Consider the following 27,877-nt stretch of genomic DNA (forward strand, 5'->3'; position numbering starts at 1 on the left):
TCTCTCTCTCTCTCTCTCTCTCTCTCTCTCTGTCTCCTGCTCCCCCACTTGTTCTCTCTCTGTCTCCAATATAAATAAATAAATATAAAAAAAAGATTAAAAAAATACTACCTTAAGGGCTTGCTCACCTTTGGTTTATCTAATCAGATCTAAAATTTGGAGTTAGATTAATTGATTATATCAAGTGCAGTTCTACTCAGAATAGAGATCTAAATATTTTGAAGGCATGCACTAAATAGATCTCTAAGATGTTTGTAGGGGGATATGGGGGAGGAAGGGGAGATACCCAAATGCAGTAGGTACAAGAAATAGGTCACAAGTACATTTCCATGCAGTGTAAGGCCAGGGTTAAAAGGCTATGTTAGGAGAAAACGTATTGCTGTATCTGGATAGAGGTTGACTGGAAGAAACAGCAAGAACTTTAAAAATTTTAATGCTTCAAACTGAGATAAATGTTTGCATTTCTTGTGGACTCAAACAGAAAGCCAGTGAAGGGAGGTGAGCAATGTATACTTAGGAAAACCATGAGATAAAAGTTCTGTCAGCAAATTGGAGGCAAGTGTAAGAGGCTCCCCTCCCGAGAGGCAGGATTGTTAGGAATTCAGGCACTTTGCGGACCCATCATTTGACCTGAAATATCAGAAATACTTCCTTACAGGCGTTATAGAAGTAATTATGACTTAGATTGTTTTTCATTTCTCCTTTTTCTAGATGGACCTCTACATAGCAGAGTTTAAATGTAAGATAATTCATAGGAACACAAGTTGGAGAGTCCAGCCAAATCTGTATGTTTAGTCCTATCATTGAACTTCTGGTTTATCATCTGTATCCTTCCTGTTTCATGAGTATGTAGGCTTATGTGATTTATAGATGGTTCCCTTTTTCTTTCTTTCTTTCTTTCTTTCTTTCTTTCTTTCTTTCTTTCTTTCTTCTCTTGAGAGTGTGCAGGAGTGGGGGAGAGGAGCAGAGGGACAGAAAGAGAGAGAGAGAGAGAGAGAGAGAACCTCAAGCATGCTTGACGCCCAGTGCAGAGCCTGATATGGGGCTCGATGCCATGACCCTGGGATCGTGGCCTGAACTGAAATTGAGTCGGACTCTCAACTGACTGAGCCACCCAGGCGTCCCTAGATGTTTTTCTAATTGTTTTGCTTTACTAAAGCCGACCATCTAAAAACTTTGAGGGAAGATTTTAAAGGTTTTTAATATTCTAAAATTTTGCTATGCTCACTCCCACATTAGGAACATGATTGTTATTATCAGCGGCCTAAAGTAGCATTCTTCTGTCAAGCGTGCCCTTGTATAAGACTAAACATTTGCTATCTCATTTCTACTATTCTACATACCTTGTTCAGTGAAAAAATACAAGACATTCAGAAAAGGAGAAAAATGTGACTTCATAATTAAGAGAAAAAGCAACTGGTGGCCGCAGGACCCATAGATGACCCCAGTTTTGGAGTAGCTGAAAAATGCTATGAAAACTATATTGAAGGTGACTTCCAGGTTCCAACCTGGCATTGAAGGGGCTCAGAAATGATTGGTGATAATCGCAAGAAAAAGCTGAACAAATTGAAAACCCAGAAGCTTCTCTTCGATCTGTCAGAGAACGGAGGTCACAGTTCAAACCACTGCCCCCACGTGTGGAGAGACTGGTGAATTGCTGAGCGCTCAGTGAGAACAAGTTTGAGAGTTAAAAGCTCTGGGTGGGGGGGTTCATTCTTCGTCGGGCTTCCACACTTCCGTGAGTTTCACTGTCAGGTGCCCTACTGTTCTCACGGTAAACATTAGAGCAGAATCCCCTTGAGTTTCCATCAGAGGAAACTGATGGGCCACCTACTCCAGCCCCTTCTCGCCTTCCTTTCTCATCTAAGGGGGAGCGGAGTGAGACCCGGGGGCCTAGGCTCACTGAAAGACTGACACCGGGTCATAGGGCTACCATCAGTAGGTGAAGGGATAGGAAGATGGGGAATATACGTGGACACGGTGGGGTATTTATTCAACAAGGAGAAGGAAGGACATCCTGCCATTTGGAACATGGATGTACCTGGGGGACTTTATGGTGAGTGAAATGAGCCATACAGAGAAGACTGTATGATCTCATTTATGTGCGGAATCTTTAAAAAAAAAAAAAAAAAAAAAGTTGAACTCCTAGAAACCAATAGTAGAATGGTTGTTGCCGGGTGAGGGCTGTGGGGGAGGGGAAGCAGGCAGATGCTGGTCAGAAGGTACAAGCCTTTAGCTTTTGGTTACAGGATGACTAAGTTCCAGGGATCTAATGTACAGCATGGTGACCGTAACTAAAAATACTGGATTGTATGTTTGAAATTTGCTAAAGGAGTAGATGGTAGGGGTTCTCACCAAAAAAAGAAAAAAAAGAAAAGGTTTGTGAGGTGATGGTATGTTAATCAATTGTGGTAATCCTTTCACTATATGTATTTCAAATCATGACATTGCATGACATCCACACCTTCCCAACACGTCACCAAAGGCCTTCGTATCCCAGTTTCCTTTGACCCTGTATAGCATGTCTGGGTTTCACCAAAAAAAAAAAAAAAAAAAAAAAAGAAATTAAAAGGTAAAAAACCCAGTTTGAAGAGGCAGAGGAAGCATCAGAAGCAAAGTCAGATATGGTAGGGACGTTGTAATTATCAGACCAGGAATTTAAAAGAGCTGATTCATATGTCAAGGATGCCAATGGAAAAAGCAGACAGGATTCAAAAACAGATGGGTCATGTCAGCAGAGAGATTGAAGTTATAAGAAAGAGTTAAAAAAATATATTGGAGGATAGATCAAAAAACTAGGTGACTGACATACATGAAGAAATAGAGAATTTCTTTTCTAAAAAAATTTTTTTAGTGTTCATTAAAAAAATTTTTTTAACATTTATTTATTTTTGAGAGACAGAGGCAAAGCATGAGCAGGGGAGCGGGGGAGGGAGAGAGATACAGAATCTGAAGCAGGCTCCAGGCTCTGAGCTGTTCGTCAGCACAGAGCCTGATGCAGGGCTCGAACCCACGAACCGCAAGACCATGACCCGAGCTGAAGTCGGGTGTTCAACCGACTGAGCCACCCAGGTGCCCCTAGTGTTCATTTTTGAGATAGAGACAGAGCACGAGCAGGGGAGGGGCAGAGAGAGAAGGAGACACGGAATCCGAAGCAGGCTCCAGGCTCCGAGCTGTCAGCACAGGGCATGACATGGGGCTTAAACTCACAAACCGTGAGATTATGACCTGAGCTGAGGTCAGACGCTTAACTGACTGAGCCACCCAGGCGCCCCAGAAATAGGGAATTTCAACAGAGAAATGGAAACTATAGAGAAAATAAACAGAACTGAAAATGCCAGTATCAGAAATAAAGGAATTCACTTGATGGTCCTACTTGCAGAATGGACACAAGCAGAAGTGGCTTGGGGACAAACCAGTAGAAATTATTCAAACTAATTCATAAGAGACACCAACTGATAAAAAAGAAAAAAAAAAAAAAGAACAGAACCACCAGAATATGGGCTAATATCAGAGGGTCTAATACGTATGTAATTGGAGTCCCAGGAGGAGAGGAGAGAGCAAAAATAAGGTAGACAAAATAACGGATGAGAATTTTTGAATATTGATGGTAGATATCAACCAGCGGGTTCAAGAAGCTCAGCAAATTTGCCGAAGTGTAAATTACACAAAATCCCATTTAGCCACATCCTAGTAATATTGCTGAAAAAACGAAAGTGAAGAGAAAATCATAAGCAAGAGGAAAAAAACACATTACGTATAGGGCGGGCACCGTGTTAAGAATGACAGCTGATTCTCATCAGACACAAGACCAGAAATGAAATATGAATGAAATGAAGGGAAATGGAAATGAAATAGACATATTTTATTTAGACAAAATCTGAGAGAATTCATCTTCAGTGTATCTCCATTACCAAAAATGCTAGAAAAACTCTTTAAGCTAAATGAAAACGATACCAGATGGTAGCCTGGATCTGCAAGAAGGAATAAAGATCAACAGAAGGAGTAAATATGGGACTAAAGAAAAATGGGCATTAAAATGATATATTTGTATCTCTTTGCTTAAAGGCTGTTGACTGCTGAAAGTTTATTGTAGAGTTCATACCCTGTGAAATTAAAATATATGGCAGTAAGAGCTATAAGAGTAGAAGTGGGGAAATGGAACCTATGTTGCTGTGTTTTACATTGGTTTTGAAATACTGTACTATTTGAAAGTACATTGTGATGAGTTAAGGATGCCTGTTTTAATTTCCGGTAACCTCCAGGGTAACACACAGAGGAGATAGATGGAACCCCAAGGTAAATCATTTGGTTTTCCCAGAAGAGGGCAGGAGAGGAAGAAGAAAGGAACCAAGAACAGAAAGGACAAATGGAAAACCAATACCCAGGTGATAGAATTAAACCCAGCCATATCAAGAATTACATTAAATGGAAACATGTTAAATACCCACTTAAAATTTAAGGCAGAGCTTAATCAGGTTAGGTAAAAAAGCAAGACTAAAATACATGCATTATTAAGGATGAAGACACAGATTTAAAGAAAATAATGTAAAAACTATATCATGTGAACATAAAGCAGAAGGAAGCTGATGTGGCTATATTAATGTCAAATAAAGTAAACTATAAAACAGAGAGAAAGAAGGAATGTTCCATAGTGATAAGAGCTCATTTGTCAAGAACTCACAATTCTACATTTTAGTTTAAAAGAATGTAGCGTAACAATAGAACCAAAAGGGAGAAATAGACAAATGAAGAATGACAGTTGCAGATTTTAACAAAAACCTCTCGGTGAATGCTAAAAAAAAATAGACAAAATCTGTAAGAATATAGATGGTTTGGGGTGCCTGGGTGGCTCGGTCGGTTGAGCATCTCACACTTGATTTTGGCTCAGGTCACGATCCCAGAGTCATGGGATTGAGCCCCGTGTCGGGCTTTGTGCTGAGCGTGGAGCCTGGTTAAGATATATTCTCTCTCTCTCTCTCTCTCTCTCTCTCTCTCTCTCTCTCTCCCCTCCCCTCCCCTCCCCTCCCCTCCCCTCCCCTCCCCTCTCCTCCCCCAGCCCCTCTCCACTGCTTGCACGCTCTCTGTCTTTAAAATATATGTAGATTTGTAGATGGTTTGAACAACACTACTAACCAATCTGATTTAATTGACCTTTATAGAACACTCAACTCCCAAATTATAGAATATACATTCTTTTAATGTTCACATGGAACGTTCACCAAGACGAACATAGGCTCAGCCATAAAATACTACATTTAACAGATTGACATCTTGAAGAGTATGGTGGTAATGAGACGGTAATTGTAATAATCTTTTAAGAGAATTCTCACATATCAGAAGATGAAGCAGGATCTTTTAGAATAATCCCTGGGTCGAAGAAGAAATCAAAAAGGAAATTAGAAACTGTTTCTAATGAGTGATAATGAACCATGTATTTCTGGGATTTCCTTAAAGCAGTGCTTAGAGGGAAATTTGCACCTTTAAATGCTTATGTTGGAAAAGAAGAGGGATTTAAAACCGTGGGCACGTTGCTCAGGTGAGCCCTCAATGTTGCTCTGCGATCCTGCTGCAATTGCTTCGTTAATCCGTTTCCCTGCCCTTAGGGTGCCTCTTCTGTACCTTTTCCACCTCAGACCTCCCCTCTGAGCTGACGACTTGTTTCTTACTTGGTTTGGAAAAGGAAAGCAGCCAGAGGAGAACCAGACATCCCCTTCTGCCAGCTCAGTCGGCCAATACCAGGCGGAACCCGGATGTGCTGGTCACCCTCCTTTCAAATGGTGACTGTTGATGTTTCTTTCAGACACACCGGACCCGATACCCTCCCGCTCCCTCCAGGACAGCGTTCACCCTCTCTTTTTCCTGCAGTATCTTTCTCCCCTCCCTGCCTCCATCATTTCTACCAAATAGTAAAATATGGAGAAATCTCTCGACTTAAACCTCCAACCGTCCTCTACCTGTTTCCCCATTTCTTGGTCCCCTTCACAGCAGGATACGCTGAAAGGACCTTCCTTCCTCCGCTGCCTTCACTTCCCTCATTTTCTCTTGTCCCCATTAAGTCTTGTCCCCTCTACACTTAAAATTTGTGCTTGTCCCAAGCACTACCAGGGACCTCCCCATGGCCAAGCCCAGTGCTTAGTCTCGAGTCTGGAGCAAACCTCTTGACCTGGCTTCTGGGCCAGCGCGCTCTGGTGCTTCTCCTCCGTCACAAGCTGTTCTTTATTAGTCTCCTTTGATGATACCTTTGCACGTGGGGACACTCCAGGGCTCGGTCACCGACACTCTCCTCTGGCTGTTCCCATTCACTAGGCGATCTCCTGACTTGAAACACCGTCTTTACGCCGATGACTTCCAAACGTGGGTCTTCAATTCTCACCTCCTCCCTAGATTTCAGACTTGTGTACACAACTGCCTACGAGGTATCTGCGCTCGGGTTTTTGTTTTTGAAAGTAGGCTTCATACCCAGCGCAGAGCCCAACGTGGGGCTTGAACTCCCGACCCCGAGATCAAGACCTGAACTGAGATCGGGAGGCCGACACTTAACCGACAGAGCCACCCAGGCTCCCCTGATTCACTGGGCTTTCTGAGGCATCTCACACCCTACATGTCAAAAGCAGAATTGTTTCATTCTTCTTTCTTCCCTGCCCCCCCCCAGTTCTTTTCTATTTGTGACCCCCTTCTCTCCTACCGCATACCTTCGGAGTAGGGAGCACATCTCTACACCTGTTGGCACCTCCACGGCTGAGCCCCCACGGTGTCCCTGCTCAGTGCTCAGCAGCGGCCTCCGGTCTGGTCTCCCCACGCCACTCATCACCCCACTTCACAGGGAAGGAACTTATTTGCCTGCGCTCTTCTCCTACTTTTCCCTCCATTCACCGGACTCCAGCCACATTGGCCTCCTTGAGGCCGCCCTCCCACACCAGCTGGGGTTCTGCCTTCCGCCTGGAAGGTTCCTCCCTGAGATGAGATCCGCGTACGTTTCCCTGGCCTACGGGGCACCCCCTTCCTACCACTCTCTGCGCCCTCGCTGTCTTACTTTCTTCACAGCGCGTATCATCACGTGACGTGTCACCTGTGTGTTACCTGTGTGTAACGTCAGCTTTGTGGCTGTGTTCGCTGCCGCGTTCCTTCGGGCGACTGGGATGGCACCCGGTGCGGAGGGGGTGCTTATGAAATATTTGCTGAGTAAACTGAATATGCTTAACAGTCAGCTTCTATTATCTTAGTTCTTATGAAATGCTAGAAAGAGTATTGTGAAGAAGTGTACAGAAAAGTTCACCACGGTTGCCTGTGGGTGACGTTTCTACTTTTCTGAGTTTTCCAGATTTTCTATCATGAGTGTATATTTTATACTCCCAGAGACACTTCAGTCATAAGGTGTTCACTAGGTTTTTTGGCTTTTCCACAGACTGGTCAACACAACGAAGACAGAAGAAAGAAATCGGAGTGTCAGCAGTAGATGGATTGGGCTTGGGGCCATTTCTTTCTACTGTTTACTCTTCCGTGTTTTCTGTATTTTTTATAATAAGCATGGATTGCTTTCATAGAAGGAAAATAAAACTTTAACAGGGGGGAAAAGGGGCGCCTGGGTGGCTCAGTCGGTTGAGCGTCCGACTTCAGCTCAGGTCATGATCTCGCGGTCTGTGAGTTCGAGCCCCGCGTCGGGTTCTGTGCTGACCGCTCAGAGCCTGGAGCCTGTTTCAGATTCTGTTGTCTCCCTCTCTCCCTGACCCTCCCCCGTTCATGCTCTGTCTCTCTGTGTCTCAAAAATAAATAAACATTAAAAAATAAATAAATAAAAGGGGGGAAAATCCTTAGGGCCCCCAAATTATAACTTGGTATTTTTATGGAACTCAGTGGTCATTGGACTTCACCGCAAACACTACAATAAGGTTTCTTTTTTACCTTATTTTGAAATGACTTCAGACTTCTAAAAAGATCAAAACAGTAACGAGTTCTCAAACTTTCACCTACATATTCTTTTTCTCAGAGACTCTTCCTCCTGCCCTCCCTTCTCCCATACACACACGTACACATATATATTTAATATTTTATGTGTATGTTTAGCGTTTTTAAAATATTATATATTTTATGCTTAGTATAATATATATATTTAATTCTCTTCTTCGGCCTGAAGTGGCCTCAGTCTTTCTTTGACTTGATGATTTGATATTTGAAAAGGGAACTGGCCGTTTCTTTTGTGGAATGTCCATTGGTCTGGGTCTCCTGAGGTTTCCTCTTGATTAGATTTAGGAAATCGGCAAGACTGTGACAGAGTGATAGTACGTCCTTCTCAGTGCGTTTGTTCACAAAGCACACATTCTCTGCTTGTCTCATAACTGCCCATGGTGACTTCGCTAACGTTTTGTTTTCCGTCACGTTGGCGTTTTGTCCGTAGATTTCCATAGCTAAAGTTGTGTCTCCTTCTGTAATTGGTAAGGATCTGTGGGGAAACATATTGAGACTTTGTAATAGCCTGTTTTCATCCACTGCTTTCCACTAGTCTTAGCATCCCTTGATGATTCTTGCCCCAAACACTTACTGTTGTGGTGGTTGCAGAAAGGTGATTTTTGTGGTTCCCTAATTCTGCGTTTATTAGTTGGAATTCTGCTGTAAGTGCTTTCGTTTCTTCCTTTGTCATTCATTCATTCAATCAGTTTGAACTCATGGATTCTCATTTTATTCTGTGGGCTATCATCCATTATCTTTCTTATTTATTTTGATGCTCACGTTTTCCCAGATTTGGCCAGTGGGAGTCCTTTCACGCGGGCCCCTGTGTCCTTTTGACATGTCTCTGCCACTCTCTGAGTACTCCTGTATGTTTTTAGAAAAGCACAGCAAAAGGTGTGCTAAGCTCCTCTTGGCCTTATCCACCCTCGGCCCTAGAATCAGTCATTTTTCCAAGGAGACTTGTTATTTTTAGTGGTGAGTGAAAAGCCAGAATCTCGACCAATCAGGATCGAGGTGCTAGGGGTGCGCACTAAAATTTCTGAAGGGCCTTGTTAGGACTGGTTTCTTGTTCTACAGAAAGGACTCCTATCAGACAACGGTGGTTGTTGCCAGTAAATCGTCGCTTTTGAATACAATTGAAAATCCATGCATAATTTTGACTGCTTCGGCAGCTTAGAGGCATACTTCCCAACCTGACATACCTGGACACGAATTTGTAATGGTACCGATAAATCCATAAGTAGATCCTTTGTCAGTAAAGAATGAATAAATTACACTTAGCTCAGCGTGGTCTTCAATTCAGAATGATTTTAGTTTCGCTATTAATGGACTTGCCACTTCCAAGAGCGCGTAAAATTAAGCTTTTCAAGTAAGTTGCTGTTTGCAAAACTGAATACTGTAATTTGCAACATTTTAGTCTCGTTCGTCAGGAAAATATAGTTTCTCCCATTTTCTTCAGTCACTTGTTGGCTTGCAGCAGCTGGCAAAAGATGAAGTATGCGGTCCTCAATTTCTGTGTCTTTTTTTTTGTTGTTGATAAATTAAGAACCTCCGGGGCATCTGGGTAGTTCAGTGGGATAATCGTCTGACTCTTGATTGCAGCCCAGGCTGTGGTCACGGTTCTTGAGTTTGAGCCCCACCTCGGGCTTTGCGCTGACCGTGCAGCACCTGCTTGGGATTCTCTCTCGCCCTCTGCCCCTCTCCTGCTTGCATGCATTGTCTCCTTTTCTCAAAACAAAACAAAACAAAACAAAACAAAACACTAAAAGAACTTCCTACAGAAGTATAGTCAATGGCATGGTTTTTGGTCTTTGGTTTTTGTTTTTTTCCCAAATAGGGTTAAGCATTAAAGGCAGAGGCCACATGTTATTTATCCTTGTCACCTTCTATAGTATCTAGGCGAACGTGGTTCTCAGCAGTAGTCGCTGTGCTTGGAGAATGCTGGCGTGACTTTGGCAAGGGACGAGAGTATATACTCCCATATTCTTGGTGATACATGCTGTCCCTGTTAGATCTCTGTATAACTGAAGGGAAAGGGGAAGGATTTGGGTGGGCAGAGGTGGGAATCACACTGGAATATTTTTTATTTTTCTTTTATTTTTTAATGTTTATTTTTGAGAGACAGAGTGTGAGCAGGGGAGGGGCAGAGAGAGAGGGAGACACGGAATCCGAGCTGTCAGCACAGAGCCCGACATGGGGCTCAAACCCACGAACTGCAAGATCACGACCTGAGCCGAAGTCGGACGCTCAACCTACTGAGCCACCCGGGCGCTCCTGGAATATTTCTTTTAAACTATGAATGGCCAGATAGAGAAACAAAAATTAGTTGGCTCTATTTGATCATGTCTCGTATTCAAAATAAACAACTGATAGGCTTGGGTAGATACCCTTTGGAACCTGGTACTTTGTCTACAGATCATCCAGCCTGAATGGGCATTTTCCTGAATAAGTGTCGTAAACCAGAACTTCCAAAGGATGTTATTAGGTGGTGCCAGGCCCAGTCCGTTTGAAAACATGGTATGCTAGATGCTTCTCTTACAGATTCCTATTGCATATGAGCATATTAAAGATTTGAGATACCCCAAGGCATAGAAACACGTTTGTCGAATCTTTTCAGCCCAGCATTCCCCAAACTTACTTGAGCAGGGAGCATTTGTTGGTTGTGTACGTGTTAACGAGAAAACACTGGTAGAGATCCTGTGTTTTTTTGTTCAAGAGGTACTTGCTGAACACTAACTCAGCACAGGCAATGAAGAGATAAAAGGCTTTGCTCATACCCGCAAAGAACTTCTGTAAAGACAACGTTTGAGTTACGTGAAGAGTCCTGTGACTGAGGTATGCCTAGGGTATTGTGGGAACACAGAGGGAGGCATGATGTTCCCCCGGTCTGCATCCAGAAGGATTGATTTGGAGTTAATACGTTTTTATTCACTTATTCCAAAATCTTTCTGAGCACATACTATAAGGCAGACCTGCCCTAGACCTTGGAGATTGATACAGCAGTGCGCGGGGCCCAGTAGAGCCCTTGTCCTCTTGGGTCATACATTCTGGCGGAAGGAGACAGGCAGGCAACACGAGGAATAAGCACAGGTGTCCGGTGAAGCTCAGTCAGTTAAGCCTCTGGCTCTTGGTCGCGATTTCGCGGTTCGCTTCGTGAGTTCGAGTCCCAAATCGGGCTCCGTGCTGATAGTGTGGAGTGGGATTCTCAATCTCTCCTCCTCTCTCTGCCCCTCCCCCACCTGTGCGCGCGCTCTCTCAAACGTAAAAAGAAAGTACGAGGCTACAATTATAACATGGTGGTAAATGCTAAGGAGAAAACTACAGCAGGGAAGGGCCAAGGGGGGGGTGTGTGCCTCTAGTGTGGTGAAGTGATTGCAATCTTAGCTAAGGTTGCTAGAGACGTCTCACTTCGAAGGTCACAGTTGGGTACAGGCCCGGATGAAGCGAGGGACCAAACCATGTGAGTTTCTGGGACATAAATGGTCCAGGGAGAAAGAACAGGAAATGCACCCCCCCACCAAAGGCAAGTATGATTGGCACGTCTGAGAAACAGCAGGAAGCCAGAGTAGTTGGGGGAGTGGAATATGCGAGGGGGTGGCATAGTGGATGAGGCCAGCGGGGTAGGTGGCGTTCATCACGTGACCTGTGGCTTTTGCTCTGGGTAGGGGGACAAAGGGCGGAAGGATTTGAAAGCGCAGAGCGGTGGCGCCACCTGTGGGGAAGGGCCATGGGCACCGCAAGTAGCCCCTTCGGACCGGAGCACAAAGGGAGGGCACAAGTGAGGTGCACGGGGCCTTGTGTGGCCTGCCAAGAGGCCTAGAGTCTATCTTGAGATGCTGGGGGGGAGGAGGGACAGGCAGATCTTTCTTTCAGAGAGATCACTTGGCAGTGGTGTGATGAACAGGTTCGAGGGTGGGAGGCGAGCCTGAAAGCAGAAAAGAAAAAAAAACCCAACAACTGTCGCTTGTTTAATTCAGGAGGGAAACGGGGAGAGTCGGAGCTCAGGGGCGCCGGGAAGAGGCAAGTGACAAGGTCTGGTGTTGGGTGAGCCGTAGCGGGAGGCAGCAGCCACGCATGACCCCGTTACTGCATGGGCTTCCCTTTAGGTGATTGATGCCTCTCCACACGGGGGTGCAGGTTTGAGTTAACGTGAAAATGAATTCCTGTGTGCACTTGTGCAGCATTTTGGGGTTCTGTAGGACATCAACGTGGAGATGTTCATGAGCCAGTTAGGCACACAAGTCCGGCACTCAGCAAAGGGTTCCGAAGGCAGTGAACACACGCTAATTCTGGATATCGCATCTAGTTACAGAGTTTAGAAATATGTAATTTGTGAGGACTTTATTTCATTCCCTTGCCTTTGTTGAAACCGTTTTGTATGTTGTGGCAATGGAAAGCGTTGGCAGAATTTTAAGCGACTCTAGAGGATCATACACTAGATAACAGACTTTAAGAGAAATGATTTATTGCTCAGCTGACATCAGTGGCCTTGGGGATCCCCCTTCCATTTTTGGCAGAGGGATGACTTTTTAGATACAGAATGTTTTTACTGATTCCTTTATTGCTCTCATTTTTAAAGAGAAAGTTCCTCCTGTTAGGATAGTCACACTATGGGAATTTATGACATTGTACTGCTTTTAGATTCACAAGAAATGCTTATCTGGTGTCTGGGAGTGACCATTTAGGCAGCAAATATTTTAGTCCCTTTAATTAAGTAAACAGGAAATTACCGAGTGGCTTGTGGCCTGAAATAATTTGTGGAAGTTGCTAATTTCTAGGCAGGGAAGTTCAAGGAAGTATATGATAAAATCGGGAGATTAGAAGCTAGAAGACCAAAGTTTAGTTCCATCTTTTTCTGCCACTTACTAGCCATGAAATTTGGACAGATCACCTTTCTGATGGTCAGGTTGGTCATCTGGAAAATGAAAGCAGTAACTCGCTATTGACCTCATAAGCCGATGCGTTCTTTGAACAGGCGTTCGTCAGGACTCATTGGTCTAGCTAGGGCTGGGCTGCAACACTGAACAGACAGGCTTCGTTCTTATTCTCACATCTTGCAGTGTTGTGAATTACAGCAGACAGTCTGCAAAGTGGATATCAGACTGTGTAAATTGTAAAGCACTATGAAAACATCACGGTTATTCTCGCTTTAAGTAAGTATTCTTTCCAGAAGAATTAAAATGAAAACCTTATGCTCTGTGAAAGATAGGAGGATAATAAGACCTACCACAGACTGGGAGAAAATGTTTGCAGAAGACATAATCTGATAAAAGGCTGTTGTCCATAATATACAAAGACCTCTTAAAATTCAATAAAAAGAAAACTAACAACCTGATTAAAAAATGGGCAAAAGACCTGAACAGACATCTCACCAAAGAAGATGTACAGATGGCGGTCACAGCACATATGAAAAGGTATTTAATATCGTATGTCATCAGGGAAATGCAAATTAAAATGAGAAAACCACTTCACACCTTTCAGAATGGCTAAAATCCAGAACACCGACAACACCAGATGCCGATGAGGGTGTGGAGCAATAGGAACTCAGATACACGGCTGGTAGGAGCGCAGTGATACCACCACTTTGGAAGTGAGATCATGACCGGAACCGAAGTCGGACGCTTAACCCACTGAGCCACCCAGGCGCGCCCCGACTGCCTGTTTCTTATAAAAATAAACATATTCTTACCACACAGTCTGGCGGTCCTGCTCATTGGTGTTTACCCAGATGAGTTGAAAACTTTTGTCCGCACAAAAACCTGCACACAGCTGTTTATTCCTCACCACCAGACACGAGAAGCAACCCAGGCGTCCTTCAGTAGGTGAATGGATAATCACACTGTGCTTCGTCCAGACAGTGGGACGTTACTCAGCGCTAAAGAGAAACTAGCTGTCTTGCCATGAAAAAGCATGGAACCTGAAGTGCTTATTACTAAGCAAGTATGATTAATTGTAATTAATGACGATTCCTACTATATGACATTCTAGGAAAGGCAAAACAAGACAGTAAAAATCAGTGGTTGCCAGGTTGAGAGGGGGTGGGGTGAGGGAGGTAAACAAGTGGGAGCATAAAGGATTTTCAGGGCAGGGAAGCCGTTTTGTTGAAACTGTAATGGCGGATACATGTGTCTTTTATGCGTATGTCAAAACCCATGGAATGTATACCATCAAGAGTGGACGGACTCTCCTGGAAACTAGACTTTGGATGTCACGATACATCACTGCGGGTTCATCAGTTACAACAAATGCATCACTCTGGGGTGGGATGTTGATCGTGGGGAGGCTGTGTGTGACGGGGTTAGGGAATATATGAGAACTTTTCTGTGCTCTCTGATAAATTTTCCTGTGAACCGGAAACTGTTCTTAAAAATAAAGTCTTATTTATTTATTTATTTTTGAAGTGGTATCTCTGGCAGAGAGAAGATGCAGCTCTGCCTCGCACAATCAGGTTAGACGGTTATTAAGTGTTTGTTGAATGAATAAAGGAACGATGTTAGGATTTGGAAATTCAAGCAGGTACTTATTCCTGTCTTTTCAGAAATGTTTTTTATTACATTTTTTAAAAAGTGAGAGTAGGGGCGCCTGGGTGGCGCAGTCGGTTAAGCGTCCGACTTCAGCCAGGTCACGATCTCGCAGTCTGTGAGTTTGAGCCCCGCGTCGGGCTCTGGGCTGATGGCTCAGAGCCTGGAGCCTGTTTCTGATTCTGTGTCTCCCTCTCTCCCTGCCCCTCCCCCGTTCATGCTCTGCCTCTCTCTGTCCCAAAAATAAATAAACGTTGAAAAAAAAATTTTTAAAAAAAAAAAAAAAAAAAAAAAAAGTGAGAGTAGTTGTGTCTGGCACTCATAAAGATCCATGCAGAAAAAATTAACTCAGAATGCAAAATAGTGATTTTTTGAGAGTGCCAGATTTTTAGAGAGTGCTTAGATTTCAAAATATGGATTAGAACAATTGAATGCCACTAGAGAATGTTAGGCGCAGCGTAAGATACCTAATGTTTCTGATTGTGAACGAAGCGGAATCTTAAATTTAGAAACCGACATGATTTATTTAATTCTCACAGGAAGTAAAAGGAAGGTTAAGTTCCTGAGATTCTATTTATACATAAAGCATGCAAAATGTGAGCAAATTTTTTCCCAACGAAGTTTAATGGGAACCAAGTTTCACGATAACTCACGTAGCAAATGAGTGAAAATTCCATAGTGTCTTAAAACTTTACAACTTTGGGTCAATTTCAGATATACACGAATTTCCGCAATACATTTTCAAAAGCTGTAAAGGCCTTTGACCGTGACACTTTAATTTTATAATCATTTGCACAAAATCCCACATGTCGACAGTCCTCAGCAGTGGCGAGAACGTGTGAAGGCTGCCTCAGCAGTTCTTAACAGATGGCCTTCTCCATTCATTCTCTCCTATAGGCAAACATGCTGAAGACATATTTGGTGAGCTGTTTCATGAGGCTAACAACTTCTATATCAGAGCAAATTCTCTTCAAGACAGAATTGATCGCCTCGCTGTCAAAGTTACCCAGCTGGATTCAACAGTGGAAGAGGGTAGGTAATGGCACGGAAGCAACGAGCTAGAGGTGATGTTGACAGGAGAGCAGTAATTAATTGTGGTGTCATCACTGTTTTTTCCTTGGGGTAGTGTACTGATAACTTCATCGTGTCCTTTCTGGAAGAATATTAAGGGGGGGCGGGACCCCAACATTGGGTTACTTAGTAATTAAAAGATTCTTGTCTGCCTTATATATGCCATACTCTTTTTAAAAATTTTACACATAGAGTATTTGTGTTTAAAGGCTTCTTTGAATGAATTCGGTATTAGAAACCCTAATTTAGGTCATTGGTAGTTATTCTAAAGATACTTTCTTAGCCAAAACTCACAGAATCACTCAAAAGATGTGGTCCAACTAAGAGGGAGGGTGATACGTACACAGCATGACTGAGCGAAGGCTTCTAGCTGTACGCTTGTTGGGGTTGATGCCTGTAAATAATCTTGGTTGATCCTGCTGATTGCACACCTCAAGAAATAGCATTTACCGAAGGCCTTTAGCGTCAGAGTTTTCAAATAAAGTCAGTATTGGTAAGCACTGTGTAGTTAACTGATCATCACTTTGAGGATTTACCGTGAAATTGTGACAGTTTCACAATTAAAATTCTACAACTCCTCTTTAAAGATTTCACTTTCTGTAGCTTTCCAATGAGAGACTGAGGTTAGACTGGAAGAAAAAAAAACTTGAAAAAAATGTAAGATGTGTCATTTCGTATTTACTTGAGGAAAACGTTCAGAGTAACAATTCCTGTGGTAGTTACCGTGTCTCGTTGCATTAAAGTGATCTTCGCATCTGCTTTTTCTACTAGACCTATAATAGTAGTGTCAGTAAAAGATGAAAGTTTCATTTATTTTTTTTAAATGTAGCATTTTATGCAGTTCATCCCTCATCATTTATGTTCGGGGCTTTCCAGAGGTCATTATTAAATTAGTGAATTAGAAATTTAACAAAAATGCAGAGCATTGAAATTTTAATATCCATGATGAACATTCTCTAGTCTGATTTTTACGATTGATCTTGTTTGAAAAAGGAAAAACCTGGATAGCTATGCGGTCTATTCAAATGAGAAATTTTATCATCTTAAGCCAGTCATTCATTTTTCAAATTGGCATCACAACTGATTTTTAATATTTATTCATCTGCCTTCAGTTTTGTTTTTCTTTTTTTCTTTTGTGGGCTCTTGCCATCGGAACACCAGTGATAAACCTTGGGCTGGAAAAGATTAATCTGTGCATTAGATTTCCTAAGATTTTGCAGTGCGTCTATCTCATATCCTCAAAATCATTTTCAGTCAAGATTTACCTGATTGCTGTCCTTGGCATGGATGTTATAGTAGAAAAAAACATTTGACCAAGTTAGGAAATCTGTGTTCTATCTCAGGCCTACCTTTTTTTTTGCTGGGTCACCTTGGAAGGGTCACTTAACACCGTCATGACACTCCCCTTCATTGGTCAAGTGGTTAATGGACCAGGTTGGCCAATTCAAAAAGTTGACGTCACAGTTAGATGAATTAATCCATGAGGTATGGAGCGTTGTGCAAACAAGAAATAAGTATAGTCAACCCTGATTTTCTCACTCCTGAGTGTAGTTTTTGTGTCCTGCTACTTAATTTCTAGGACTGTAGAAAAGCTTTGCCATCTTTCTTTAATGTTCGCGCCAAGAAAACTTAATGTGCTTTTTACATTTGTGTGTTTTTTGCAGACATATTTCGTACATGTGTTACAATTCAACTGGCATTAACTGTTTGAATGTTTTTTCCTTCTAGGATACCCAGATCTTTGCACTTACATGCCTGTTACACTCAACTGTATTCCTTGTGGTTTCTGCAAAGTGCTAGTATAAAGAATGATGCTCTAATGCTAGGTTCAAAGAAATAATTAGATCACTACAGAAGTGGGCAAGATGTGATTCGACTTCATTTTATAGAGATAACTATTATTTATAAGAGGGAAGGAAGGCACATGCTATTTAATGCACAGGCTTTTAAACGAACAATAAAAACATGATTTTGTTATCCTAGGGGATATTTACGATTATGTCTCAAATGATGCTTATTTCTGCACAGTGAAAAATATTTCTGTATAACTCAACTTGGGGGGCTTTTCTCTAAATAGTGTCACTACAGGATATCAACATGAAAAAAGCTTTCAAAAGTTCCACAGTCCAAGACCAGCAGGTGGTTTCAAAGAACAGCATTCCTAATCCCGTTGCTGACATTTACAACCAGAGTGATAAGCCACCTCCTCTGAATATTCTTACGCCGTACAGGTATGGCTTTGTGCGTTCCTGGTGCCGTTTTTAGTCTAGATAAGCTGAGACAGGAGGGCAGTGCTGTGAAACTATTTACGCTGTGAAAATAATAATTGTATTATATATACAACAAAATTAGTTACTGGTACAGAACTGTTAAAGGGTTCATATTTGAAACTGTAGATAAACTCACCGAGAGAAGCGTGAACTGTCGCGTTAGCTTTTGTATCTGAAGTAGACACCTGTAGTACCTATCTCCTTTTGTAGTTATCTGAGCGTAGATATCTGAAGTCGAAGCGGACACATCATATGGTATCGTGTGTGATGTTTTTCCTCATATCCAGAGTCAATTTTAAAGGAACTGCCTAGTTCATGTACAATGTGGCAAAATGCCGGTCTCAGCATTTTAGCACTGCAGAAAAACGTATTCCGTGGCAGTAGGGGTTTCTAAGATGGAATAATATAGTCAACGAATTAACCCGTTACTGTCAAATGGTAGGACACGTTATTAGGACCAGACTTCTGACAAAAAAGACTGGAGAATCAATGGCGAAGAAAATGAATATTAAGAAACTGAAAATGCTGTTTAAAAACACCTCTCCTAGCTGTTACCACATTCGTGTTTTCTTTCCATATTCTGTCACCTTGTCTCCCATCTCCCTTATCTGCAGACCTTCTCATTGTCCCTCATTGCACACAGCTTGTTCTTCTCCCACACTTACCCTGCTGGTGAACTCACTCCCTCACAGCACAGGCTGTGGTAGGGTGGTCTTCACTGTCCTCAGGATTAGCTCCGCTGGGTAGCGTTCTTGACCGCTGAGGGAGTTCTCTGCTTCCGGTGCTGCCATCTTGGTTGGGCCTTTGGTACTTCTCAGAGAGTGCTCAGACGTTTTTTGGTCTGAATTCCTGTCCCTTCTCAGGGTCCAAAAGGAGATGTTCAGACCCACCCTCCATTGAAGCTCTGCTAATAAAGTAGCAGTTCCAACTGTACCCCCTTCTTTTAGCACAGACAGAAAGATTCTCACAAAAAAGAAGTCCTAGAAATCCCCTGGAAACTGATGGGAGAGGGCCAACCTGTCACAGTTTTCTGGGAAATATGTCTGCTTTTCTGGAAGGTTTAGCACACGCGTCTAAAAATTGATGGTCTATATGACTAGTAGTATTGTAAGCTTAATGTTTTAACTTGTGATTTTGCTTTTTGTTCATAGGCATTTTTCTGGGGCAATTTCAGTTTCACTTAGCACTGGAAGCCCTGAGGGCGGGCCTGTTAAAACTTTCCTAAGACACCTCACTAAATATTCTAAAGGAAAAAGCCCATAAAACTCAGTGAACCACTTCTATTTGATAAATCAAGATCATGATTAGATAATTTGTGGTGACAGAAAAATTCTAATTATATAAAAAATGACTTGTATATATTGGATGTGTGCATTCAGTTTTAGGGAAAATAAAAATGTCTCTGACTTTTTAATAGTGTGTTTAAGAAGAGCAGTGCTGGGGCGCCTGGGTGACTCAGTCATTTAAGCGTCCAACTCTCGATTTCGGCTCAGGTCATGATCTCACTGTCGCGAGATCAAACCACACATAGGCCTCTGCGCTGACAGTGTGGAGTCTGCTTGGGATTCTCTCTCCTTCTGCCCCTCCCACCCCTCAAAATAAATGAATAAACTTTTAGAAAAATAGAAGGGGCGCCTGGGTGGCTCAGTGGATTAAGTGTCTGACTTTGGCTCAGGTCATGATCTCACAGTTTGTGGGTTCAGCCCCCACTTTGGGCTCTGTGCTGACAGCTCGGAGCCTGGAGCCTGCTTTGGATTCTGTGTCTCCCTCTCTCTCTGCCCCTCCCCTGCTCACACTCTGTTTCTCTTTCTCTCAAAAATAAATAAACATTAAAAAAATTTTTTTTTTAAAAAAAGAACAGTGCTGACTCAGATGTACTTTTTGATAGTAAAATAATATTTGTGGTATATACAATACTAAATAAAGATTGGTATTATATGAGCATTACGATGTGACCAGAAAATGACGTATTCACTTGCTGTAAACACAGGATATTGCTGCTTATATTCTTGTGTTTAGATTACTGTTTGTTTACTTACACGAGCTTCTGCCTTCATTAAAGTATTAGCTCCCCTCTTCAAAAAAAAAGTGTGGATTTTGTATGTCTTAAATTTTGCAGCAAGTTACTGCTCAGTTTTTTCTGCATCTTCGTCTATATAGAAGGCCTCGTATCTTAGGGAAACATACACGTTTCACAATAACGTTCTTAATAAAATCTCTATAATGGAAGTCTCATACCCGTTAGGAAACTTGGGAAGGAAGCGAATTGCCATGGTTAGTGATTTTCAGACAGTTGAACGGGCCAGAGTAGCCCCTGTAGGAACTTGGGCCTTAGTTTGAGATGATGAGAAGTTCAGCAGGAGCAGGAACTTCAAGGACAGGCAGGGTTTTCCCCTGGACTCATTCAGTTAGTTTTCTTTGACTGTTTAGGCAGAAACTTTTTTTTTTTTTTTTTTTTTTTTTAATTCAAGTTACTTAACATACAATGTAGTCTTGGTTTCAGGAGCAGAACCTGGGGATTCATCTCTTACATAAGACACCCAGTGCTCATCCCAGCAAGTGCCTCCTTAATGCCCCTCACCTATTTAGCCCATCCCCCCACCCACCTCCCTCCAGCAACCCTCAGTTTGTTCTCTGTATTTAAGAGTCTCTTATGGTTTGTCTCCCTCTCTGTTTGTATCTTCTTTTTCCTTCCTTTCCCCTATGTTCATGTGTTTTGTATCTTAAATTTCACGTATGAGTGAAATCACAGATACCTGTCTTTTTCCACTGACTTATTTTGCTTAGTATAATACACTCTAGTTCCCTCCATGTTGTTCAGCATAAACTTACACTCCTCTCACTGTGCCTCATTTCATTTTGCTTTTATCTGTGCCTAAAATGACTTGTTGAAACACTAATTTGAAATGTAAATGTTCTGCTTCCTCTTGAAGGTAATCTACAGGCCAAATACTTTATGATTATTTTGAGTGTTACTGTTGATTTATATTACACCTTGGGATTTGTATTGGCTTTATGATAGGTGAATAACTCCTATAAACACCCGGAATATTCTTTCAGACCACAGTAGTTACAGCAGGACTCGAAAATGAAATGCCACGAGTGAATTCTCTTTGTGGATTACTTCTACTTCTGTCACACTTACACACCTTGAACACGTTGCTTCTTTCCAAATTGAATTTACAGATGTTGGACCAACCTGATGTAAAAAAAAGGGATAGCATACTTTCTAATTAAAAAAAATTTTTTTCAATGCTTATTTTTGAGAGACAGAGAGAGAGAGAGAAAGACAGAGTATGAATGAGGGAGGGTCAGAGAGAGAGGGAGACACAGAATCCGAAGCCGGCTCCAGGCTCCGAGCTGTCAGCACAGAGTCCGACGTGGGGCTCGAACTCACAGACCGCAAGATCATGACCTGAGCCGAAGTCGGACGCTTAACTGACTGAGCCCCCAGACGCCCTGTGTACTTCTTAATTTTTATCCTAATAATATTGAAACTCCAGAAAAGAGGTGAATATATATACACAAGCCAAGAATCCATCCATCTGTGTGTATGGCCCCTGTTGGAATAAGCAAAATGTTTCCGGAAATAATTGAGGTATTAGATACTGTTGTTTATGAGCCATCTTGTGATTTTTAGGCACTTTTCTATACTTAAACCTGAATTGGCAAGAGTACTTTTTGCCTGATTATTCTAGAAAACTTTGCCCTTCCTGCATGTTTGCAGTTTTTGTCAAATAAGGAAATCGGAGAAACGTAATATATAGGACAGTTAAAATGCCCCATGCAGACGTTATCCTCTCATGAGTTGAAATTAAATTAGTATTAACCCCATCTGAAAATGTCTAACAACCTTTTCCCCCCCAACTTGTAATACATTGATTTATAGAGATGATAAAAAGGATGGGCTGAAGTTCTACACAGATCCTTCCTATTTCTTCGACCTCTGGAAAGAAAAAATGCTCCAGGACACGGAAGACAAAAGGAAGGAGAAAAGGCGTCAAAAGGTAAATAATTCTAGGACGGGAGCGTGCATACTTATGTGTCAGGGAGCTTCTTGTTTAGAAATAAGTCAGTAACTTCTTTATTTAAATGGTTGAGAGGCTGGATTTAGGGCAGAAGTAGGTTGCATTTTTTACATGAAGATACTGACCATTCAGTCTAACACAGTAATACTGTATTTCAATAAATACTATCTGATTTGTTCCCTAATACTTGCATTGCTTTAACAGAAGTAGAGGCTAATATTTCAGTTCCGTTTGTAACTGTGTTTTATAGCTTTTCTCCTGCTGTTCTTTAAATATATATCATGGAAACATCAGATACAATGATCTGTTCTCATCTCTTGAAAGCATTCTTAATTGGTGGGTTGGCACCTCGCTGTAATTAATACCTTGGTGAGATGTTCATGTTGAATTGAAAAGCATGTGTGATCTGTACATATAGGGGATAGTATTTACTAAAAAATGAGACTCCTTTCGGTGAGGTGGTCGTAGGCAAGAGAGTTGCAAGTCTGAAGGTTGACAAACATCCACATTATAAGCACTCTTAGAAGAATAAGCCACTCTGGTGAGGTGTAGGGACTTCTGGGTTTTTTTAATGTTTGTTTATTTTTTGAGAGAGAGACAGAGTGCGAGCAGGGGACGGGCAGAGAGAGAGAGGGAGACACAGACTCCGAAGCAGGCTCCAGGCTCCGAGCTGTCCACACAGAGCCCGATGCGGGGCTGGAACTCACGGACCGTGAGATCATGACCCGAGCCGAAGTCGGACGTTTAACCTCCTGAGCCACCCAGGCGCCCCTAGGGACTTCTGTTTTAAAAACTGTCCTTCGGGGCCCAGAAATTAGACTTAACCCACTGAGAGTTAATTCTCCAAAGGCAAATATTTGCTAAGACTCATGTATATAAAGTATGTTTCAAAAAAATGAGCACCTGTTTTGCTTGACAAAGATTAGGGTGCTTTGGTGAGGACAAATTCTTGGTATCTTGTGGGGTGGTGGCATTAATTTAAGTTTGGCAGTATTTACATGTACTAGCCCCAGAGAAGTGACCGTTTGGGATGGAAGAGAATTTGGGTTGTGAAAATAGGATTTAAGAAAGGGACATGGAAAGAGTTTGCAGACTGCAAATGTAAGATGTTCTCACGGAAGTCCAGGGAAGAATTCCAGAGGTTGGTTATTCATAGTCTCTCCCTGCACTGTGGGTCGGGGAAATCAATTGGGAAATTTGGGGAAGAGTATTCCAGTGGAAAAGTATTCAAGGGAAGAAATTACAAAGTATTCAAGTGAAAAGAAGAAAGACCCTAATCTCTTGACAGGAAAAGAAACATTTATCTAAAGGCCCATTGGTCTCAGTCCCTATACCTTTTTATATTAACAGAGGTTTAAGAGTATTTTCCTTTAAAACATAATGTCCTTTTAAATGGCCTTCTAGGTTTCCCTTCTCAGTGATATCTTGGCAAAAATACCTAATTTTTTCAGCATTGTTCTTCAGGGAAAAACAGTGTTAGTCTATGGATGATTATCACGTCTTCAAAATGACGCCATTTCCTTGGCTGTTTTGTCTCATTGCACATTCCTCCGACACATAGAATTCTGATAAGGACTTTTTATTCACTTACATAATAATGCGTCTTGAATGCCTTCTAACTGCTGGATAAACAGTGGTGAGAAAGGATTATCGCCCTCACGGAAATGACAATGTAGCAGGGGAGACAAACATGAAGTTATCATGCAGCCCGGTGGAACTCATAAAGAGGGAAAGAAGTTTGAAAATTCTAGTACAAATCTGCTTTTATTAGGTAGGAATGTAAAATGAGGCCAGATAGCCTTCATTTCCCAGGATTTCGTAAACACGGGTCGCTGCTTTCAGTTTTGCACTGACAAATCTCTCTGAAGAAAAGTTAGTTTAGAAAAATTTAGGGGGTGAGAAATCCATTGTTTCTGAACTCGCTTTCCTTAGTTTGCTGGTTTCGAAACATTTTTAGAATTGCAAATAAATAGGTAGCTGTGAGCGTGTCGTTACGGTGCTGTAAGCGTTGCGAAGGAAAAGTATGGTGTGCGGTGGGGTGAGGTGACGAGGAGGGGACAGCGTAAGTGCAGTGGAGTGTCATTCATTGAGCCTCAGCAGTGGGGAGTTAGAAGTCAGCTAAGCAGAGTTGGGGGAGGGTGTGTGTGTGTGTGTGTGTGTGTGTGCGCGCGCGCGCTTGCTGGAAGAACGGAGGACAGAGGAGGTGGGGTGCATTTGGGGTAGAAGCAGCCAAGACCATACTGGGCTAGGAGACAGTTGGGCACATTCTGGGACTTTAGGACAGTGTAGTTGGAGTATAGATGCGTCACTGTTAAAACTTTGTCAGAGTTTGTGCACGTGTGTGTGTGTGTGCGTGCGTGATGTGCATGATGGTGGGTAGATTTGGAGGCTGAACCGCTGTAAAGACCGTTGCATAATCGTAGCAATACCTGAATAGTCAACATGCATCATTTAAAAGTAAGGGTGAGAGTTACTGATCAGTGCAATGGTTCTTAATCAGGATGCATATTGATTGAAATCCATTGACGTCTCCCTCCTTTGGGTTTCTACAGGTATGCAGACAATATATGCTGTAAAATGCTCAAATTACACCGAAGTAAATACATTAGAAAATTTGGGGAGAAGTTTCTTCCCTCCCCAGGTGTCACTAATCAGTAGTAACAGTTCAGGGCGCCTATTTTAGGTCTTTTGGGCATTCGTAAATATGTGCACACACGTTTCACCAAGTATTTTTATGTGCGTAGAATTGAACCACTCTTGACGTACACACACACGCAGACGTGTACGGATGTTGACATAATTAAAGATCTTCTTTGGTCTTTTTAACAGTTGTATGGTACTCCAAGGTATGCCCACTACGTAGACTATTTACCCAGTAGCGTATTAGGAAATAGAGTGTAAATAATTGCTTAACCGCAATACTGCTGTACTCATGTGTCGCTATCTCTTCTCAGTAAATTCCTAGAAGGCAAGTAGGAGTTTTACATTTTGAAAGATGCCATCATATTGCCCCTGACCATTAAAAGACTGAACCAGTTTATACTCCTAACAGACTTCTTGTAGACCTGGATGTTATTATTATTTTTTGGATGAGCTCACCCCTCCCCCTCATCTAATTTGCATCACACATCCTTATTAACCATTTGCATGTGTTCTGTGAGCTCCACGTTCACATCCTCCGCCAGGACATCGCCTACGCCTCCTGAACCCCTCTGCAAATAGTCCGGCTCCGCCTCGGCACCCACCGCGAGCCGTCAGCCGCCCCTTTTTCCAGGACCTGCCTGAGCAGCTTCTAATTGGCATCCCTGCCCTTCCCCTTTTATCTTTTATTTAGTTTTATTTTATTTTTTTGCCTTCCCCTTTTTGATCTTGTTCTCCACTACCTAGAGGGCCCTTCTCACATGCCTGGGCAGGGTGTCAGCCCCTCCCTTGTCCCATTGCTCTCAGGGTAAAGAAAAACACTTGTGACACAGCCATTAAGGCCTTGCAAACCTTTTAGATCTTGGAGCCGTTCACCTTAAGTCACCATTTCCCTTCTTTATTCCTCCTGGCGTGCCGCTGTCCGCCCTCCGCAGAGCCTCTGCACGTTCTCTCCCCTGTGGGCATGCTGCTGGCCCCTGCTCCTTTGCAGAATTAATGCCTGCACACCGCAGATCTGACCTCTCAGTCACTCCAGGACACTCCCTGACTTCCAGACTAGGCAGCATTCGGTGTACGATGCACTTATGCTTCACCACGTTTTGTAGCTAGGCGTTTACTTGTGTGATTTTGTGGGTTTCGCCCACCGGATTGCAGGCTCCATGAGGGCAGATTCCGTGTCTGTGTGTTTGCTGTTTGTATCAGCAGCGCCTGACATGGTGTCTGGGACGGAGTCAGCGCCCTGAGCCCACCTAGACCTGGTCATATAGTCAGCCTTTGCCAAGTGCACACTGTCTGTAAAGCCATGTGTGGAGGCGCTTTAAGAGGAGCGTAGGAGTTAAAGGCACACAGTTCTCATCCTTAAAGACCAGGACGTCTTACTCGGGAAGCAGGAAAAACACGTAAACACACGTAGAAATAACTGCCCTCGCCTTTAAAGAAACACCTATGTAGGACCTGTGTATTTACTGGAGACATTTTTGCTGGCAACGTACGGCTGGCACAAGAATGATTCTTTGTATGTGAAGGTAAGTCCTAATCACGGTTTGCTTTGTGTTAAGCTAGTTGCAGGATTAGCTTAAATATTCTGTAACGGTCTTCTAGAGACTGGAAATAGAGGATTTTGAGTTATTTCGTGAAACATGATGGCCTGTTAACAACTCAGTCAAAATTGTGCAGTGGTGGGAAATGATTTCTTTGCATGTTAGATATTTCACGTGTATAATACACATCTAAAAGGTACAGCACATTTAAAGCAAGCTAAAAGCCTAGTAAGGTGTAAATTCTCTTCTTTAATTTTATTTATGTATTTTGAGAGAGACAGAGGGAGGGCGCCAGCAGGGGAGGGGCAGAGAGAGGGGGACAGATGATCCGAAGTGGGCCCTGTGCTGACCGCAGAGAGCCTGACGCAGGGCTCATGACCCACGATGTATGCTGACCGTGAGATCATGACCTGAGCGGAAACCAAGGGTCAGACACTTAACCAACTGAGCCACCCAGGCGCCCCTTAAGGTGTGAATTCTTTACCAAAAATGATGGTAAGCGATTCCTGTAGTTAGCTGCAGTACAGTCAGTAGCTTTCATTTATTTAGGTTACATAGTGAAGTACCCGTTCCTTCTGTTGGGTCTGCGTTGGGTAAGAGAGTATATGCTTAGAATTTTCTTAACGTTAAAACCACCGGAAATGGGAATGTCTCTTGTCTGCACACCACGCTTGTTGCCTATGCATTACGACTGCGTTTAACTTCTGTTTTCCTCTCCCTTCTGTCTCGGCATGCTTGCCCTCTCTGCCTGGACACCAGGAGCAAAAGCGTATAGATGGCACAACCCGTGAGGTGAAAAAGGTTAGGAAAGCCAGAAACAGGCGCCAGGAGTGGAGTATGATGGCATATGACAAAGAGCTTAGACCCGACAACAGGCTGTCTCAGAGTGTGTACCACGGAGCGTCTTCCGAGGGATCCCTGTCCCCAGACACTAGGTGTGTGTGCGTGTGTCGGAGCAGAGCCTCTGCGCAGTGCTCGGTTTTATCGTACGTTGGAAACGTACCAGTGGCTTTCGTGTTCACGTGGCCCACGGGACGTTTCAAAGCTTTCCTTAAAAGTCGATTCTGTATATGTTTTCGATTGTGAAATAAGCCTTTGGAACAGTTTCATTTTACATGGGTCACATCGTATGATTCTCCACCACTCTGACTTCAGTTTATGGTTCCGTTAATCTAGACGCTGTGTTTTAACGTTGATACTAACTTGGGGCTTGATAACCGCCGATGACTGACATTTTTATTTTAATAATTATTAATTCTTTCTCTTCTGCTTTAGCTTAGAACCTCGAATTTCCTTTGCCACCTGGTATCTAAAAGTAATTAGTAGGTAGTAATTGACGTACCTGCGACGCAACTTTATGATTCTTTAAATAACCTTTTCTAAGCGTGGTGAGCAAAAGCGACAGTGTTTTCTTCGGTGCACTAATCTTGTGTATTCTAATTGCAGGAGAAGAGTTCTGTTGGAGTCACTTTAAGAATTTGTAAGCATTTAAGTAAAAAAAAAATATTCCTTGCAGGTGTGAATGACATGGTCACTAAGTCACCATTTGTTGCAAAAGGGATTCACCGAACGGCAGAAGCTGACCAGTCCATTTTTACTTCTGGTTTAATTTCCTGTTTCTGCTTTTGTAAGGTCATGGTCTGCCACTTGCCTGCAGCCTCAGAGTCTTCCGTCAACATTTTAAAATTCCAGTAGAGAATTCTTAAGTGACACAAGAATGTTCTAAAAATAGCCAACAACCTGGATGTCGCATTACATTTGTATCTTTTTTTTTTTTTTAAATGTTTATTGTTGAGAGACAGAGAGAGACCATGAGCGGGGGAGGGGCAGAGAGAGGGGGAGACACAGAATCCGGA

At 42.6% G+C, this 27,877-nt stretch overlaps 1 protein-coding gene across 3 annotated transcripts in view; it reads left to right on the plus strand.

Annotated features, from left to right (window-relative positions):
* WASF3 (WASP family member 3) overlaps positions 1–27,877 on the plus strand; it is a 135,151-nt gene that overhangs the window by 96,283 nt on the left and 10,991 nt on the right. For 2 of the 3 annotated variants that reach the window (XM_030308156.1, XM_030308173.1), the window contains exons 4-7: positions 15,369–15,503; positions 17,620–17,773; positions 21,702–21,819; positions 26,781–26,956. In XM_030308156.1, coding sequence (XP_030164016.1) covers positions 15,369–15,503; positions 17,620–17,773; positions 21,702–21,819; positions 26,781–26,956 — 583 coding nt within the window. The remainder of the gene's footprint in view (positions 1–15,368; positions 15,504–17,619; positions 17,774–21,701; positions 21,820–26,780; positions 26,957–27,877) is intronic. The other variant, XM_030308175.1, reaches the window with a different exon arrangement.

This window comes from Lynx canadensis, chromosome A1, assembly GCF_007474595.2.
Source record: "Lynx canadensis isolate LIC74 chromosome A1, mLynCan4.pri.v2, whole genome shotgun sequence".
In the NCBI taxonomy this organism is placed as follows: domain Eukaryota; kingdom Metazoa; phylum Chordata; class Mammalia; order Carnivora; family Felidae; genus Lynx; species Lynx canadensis.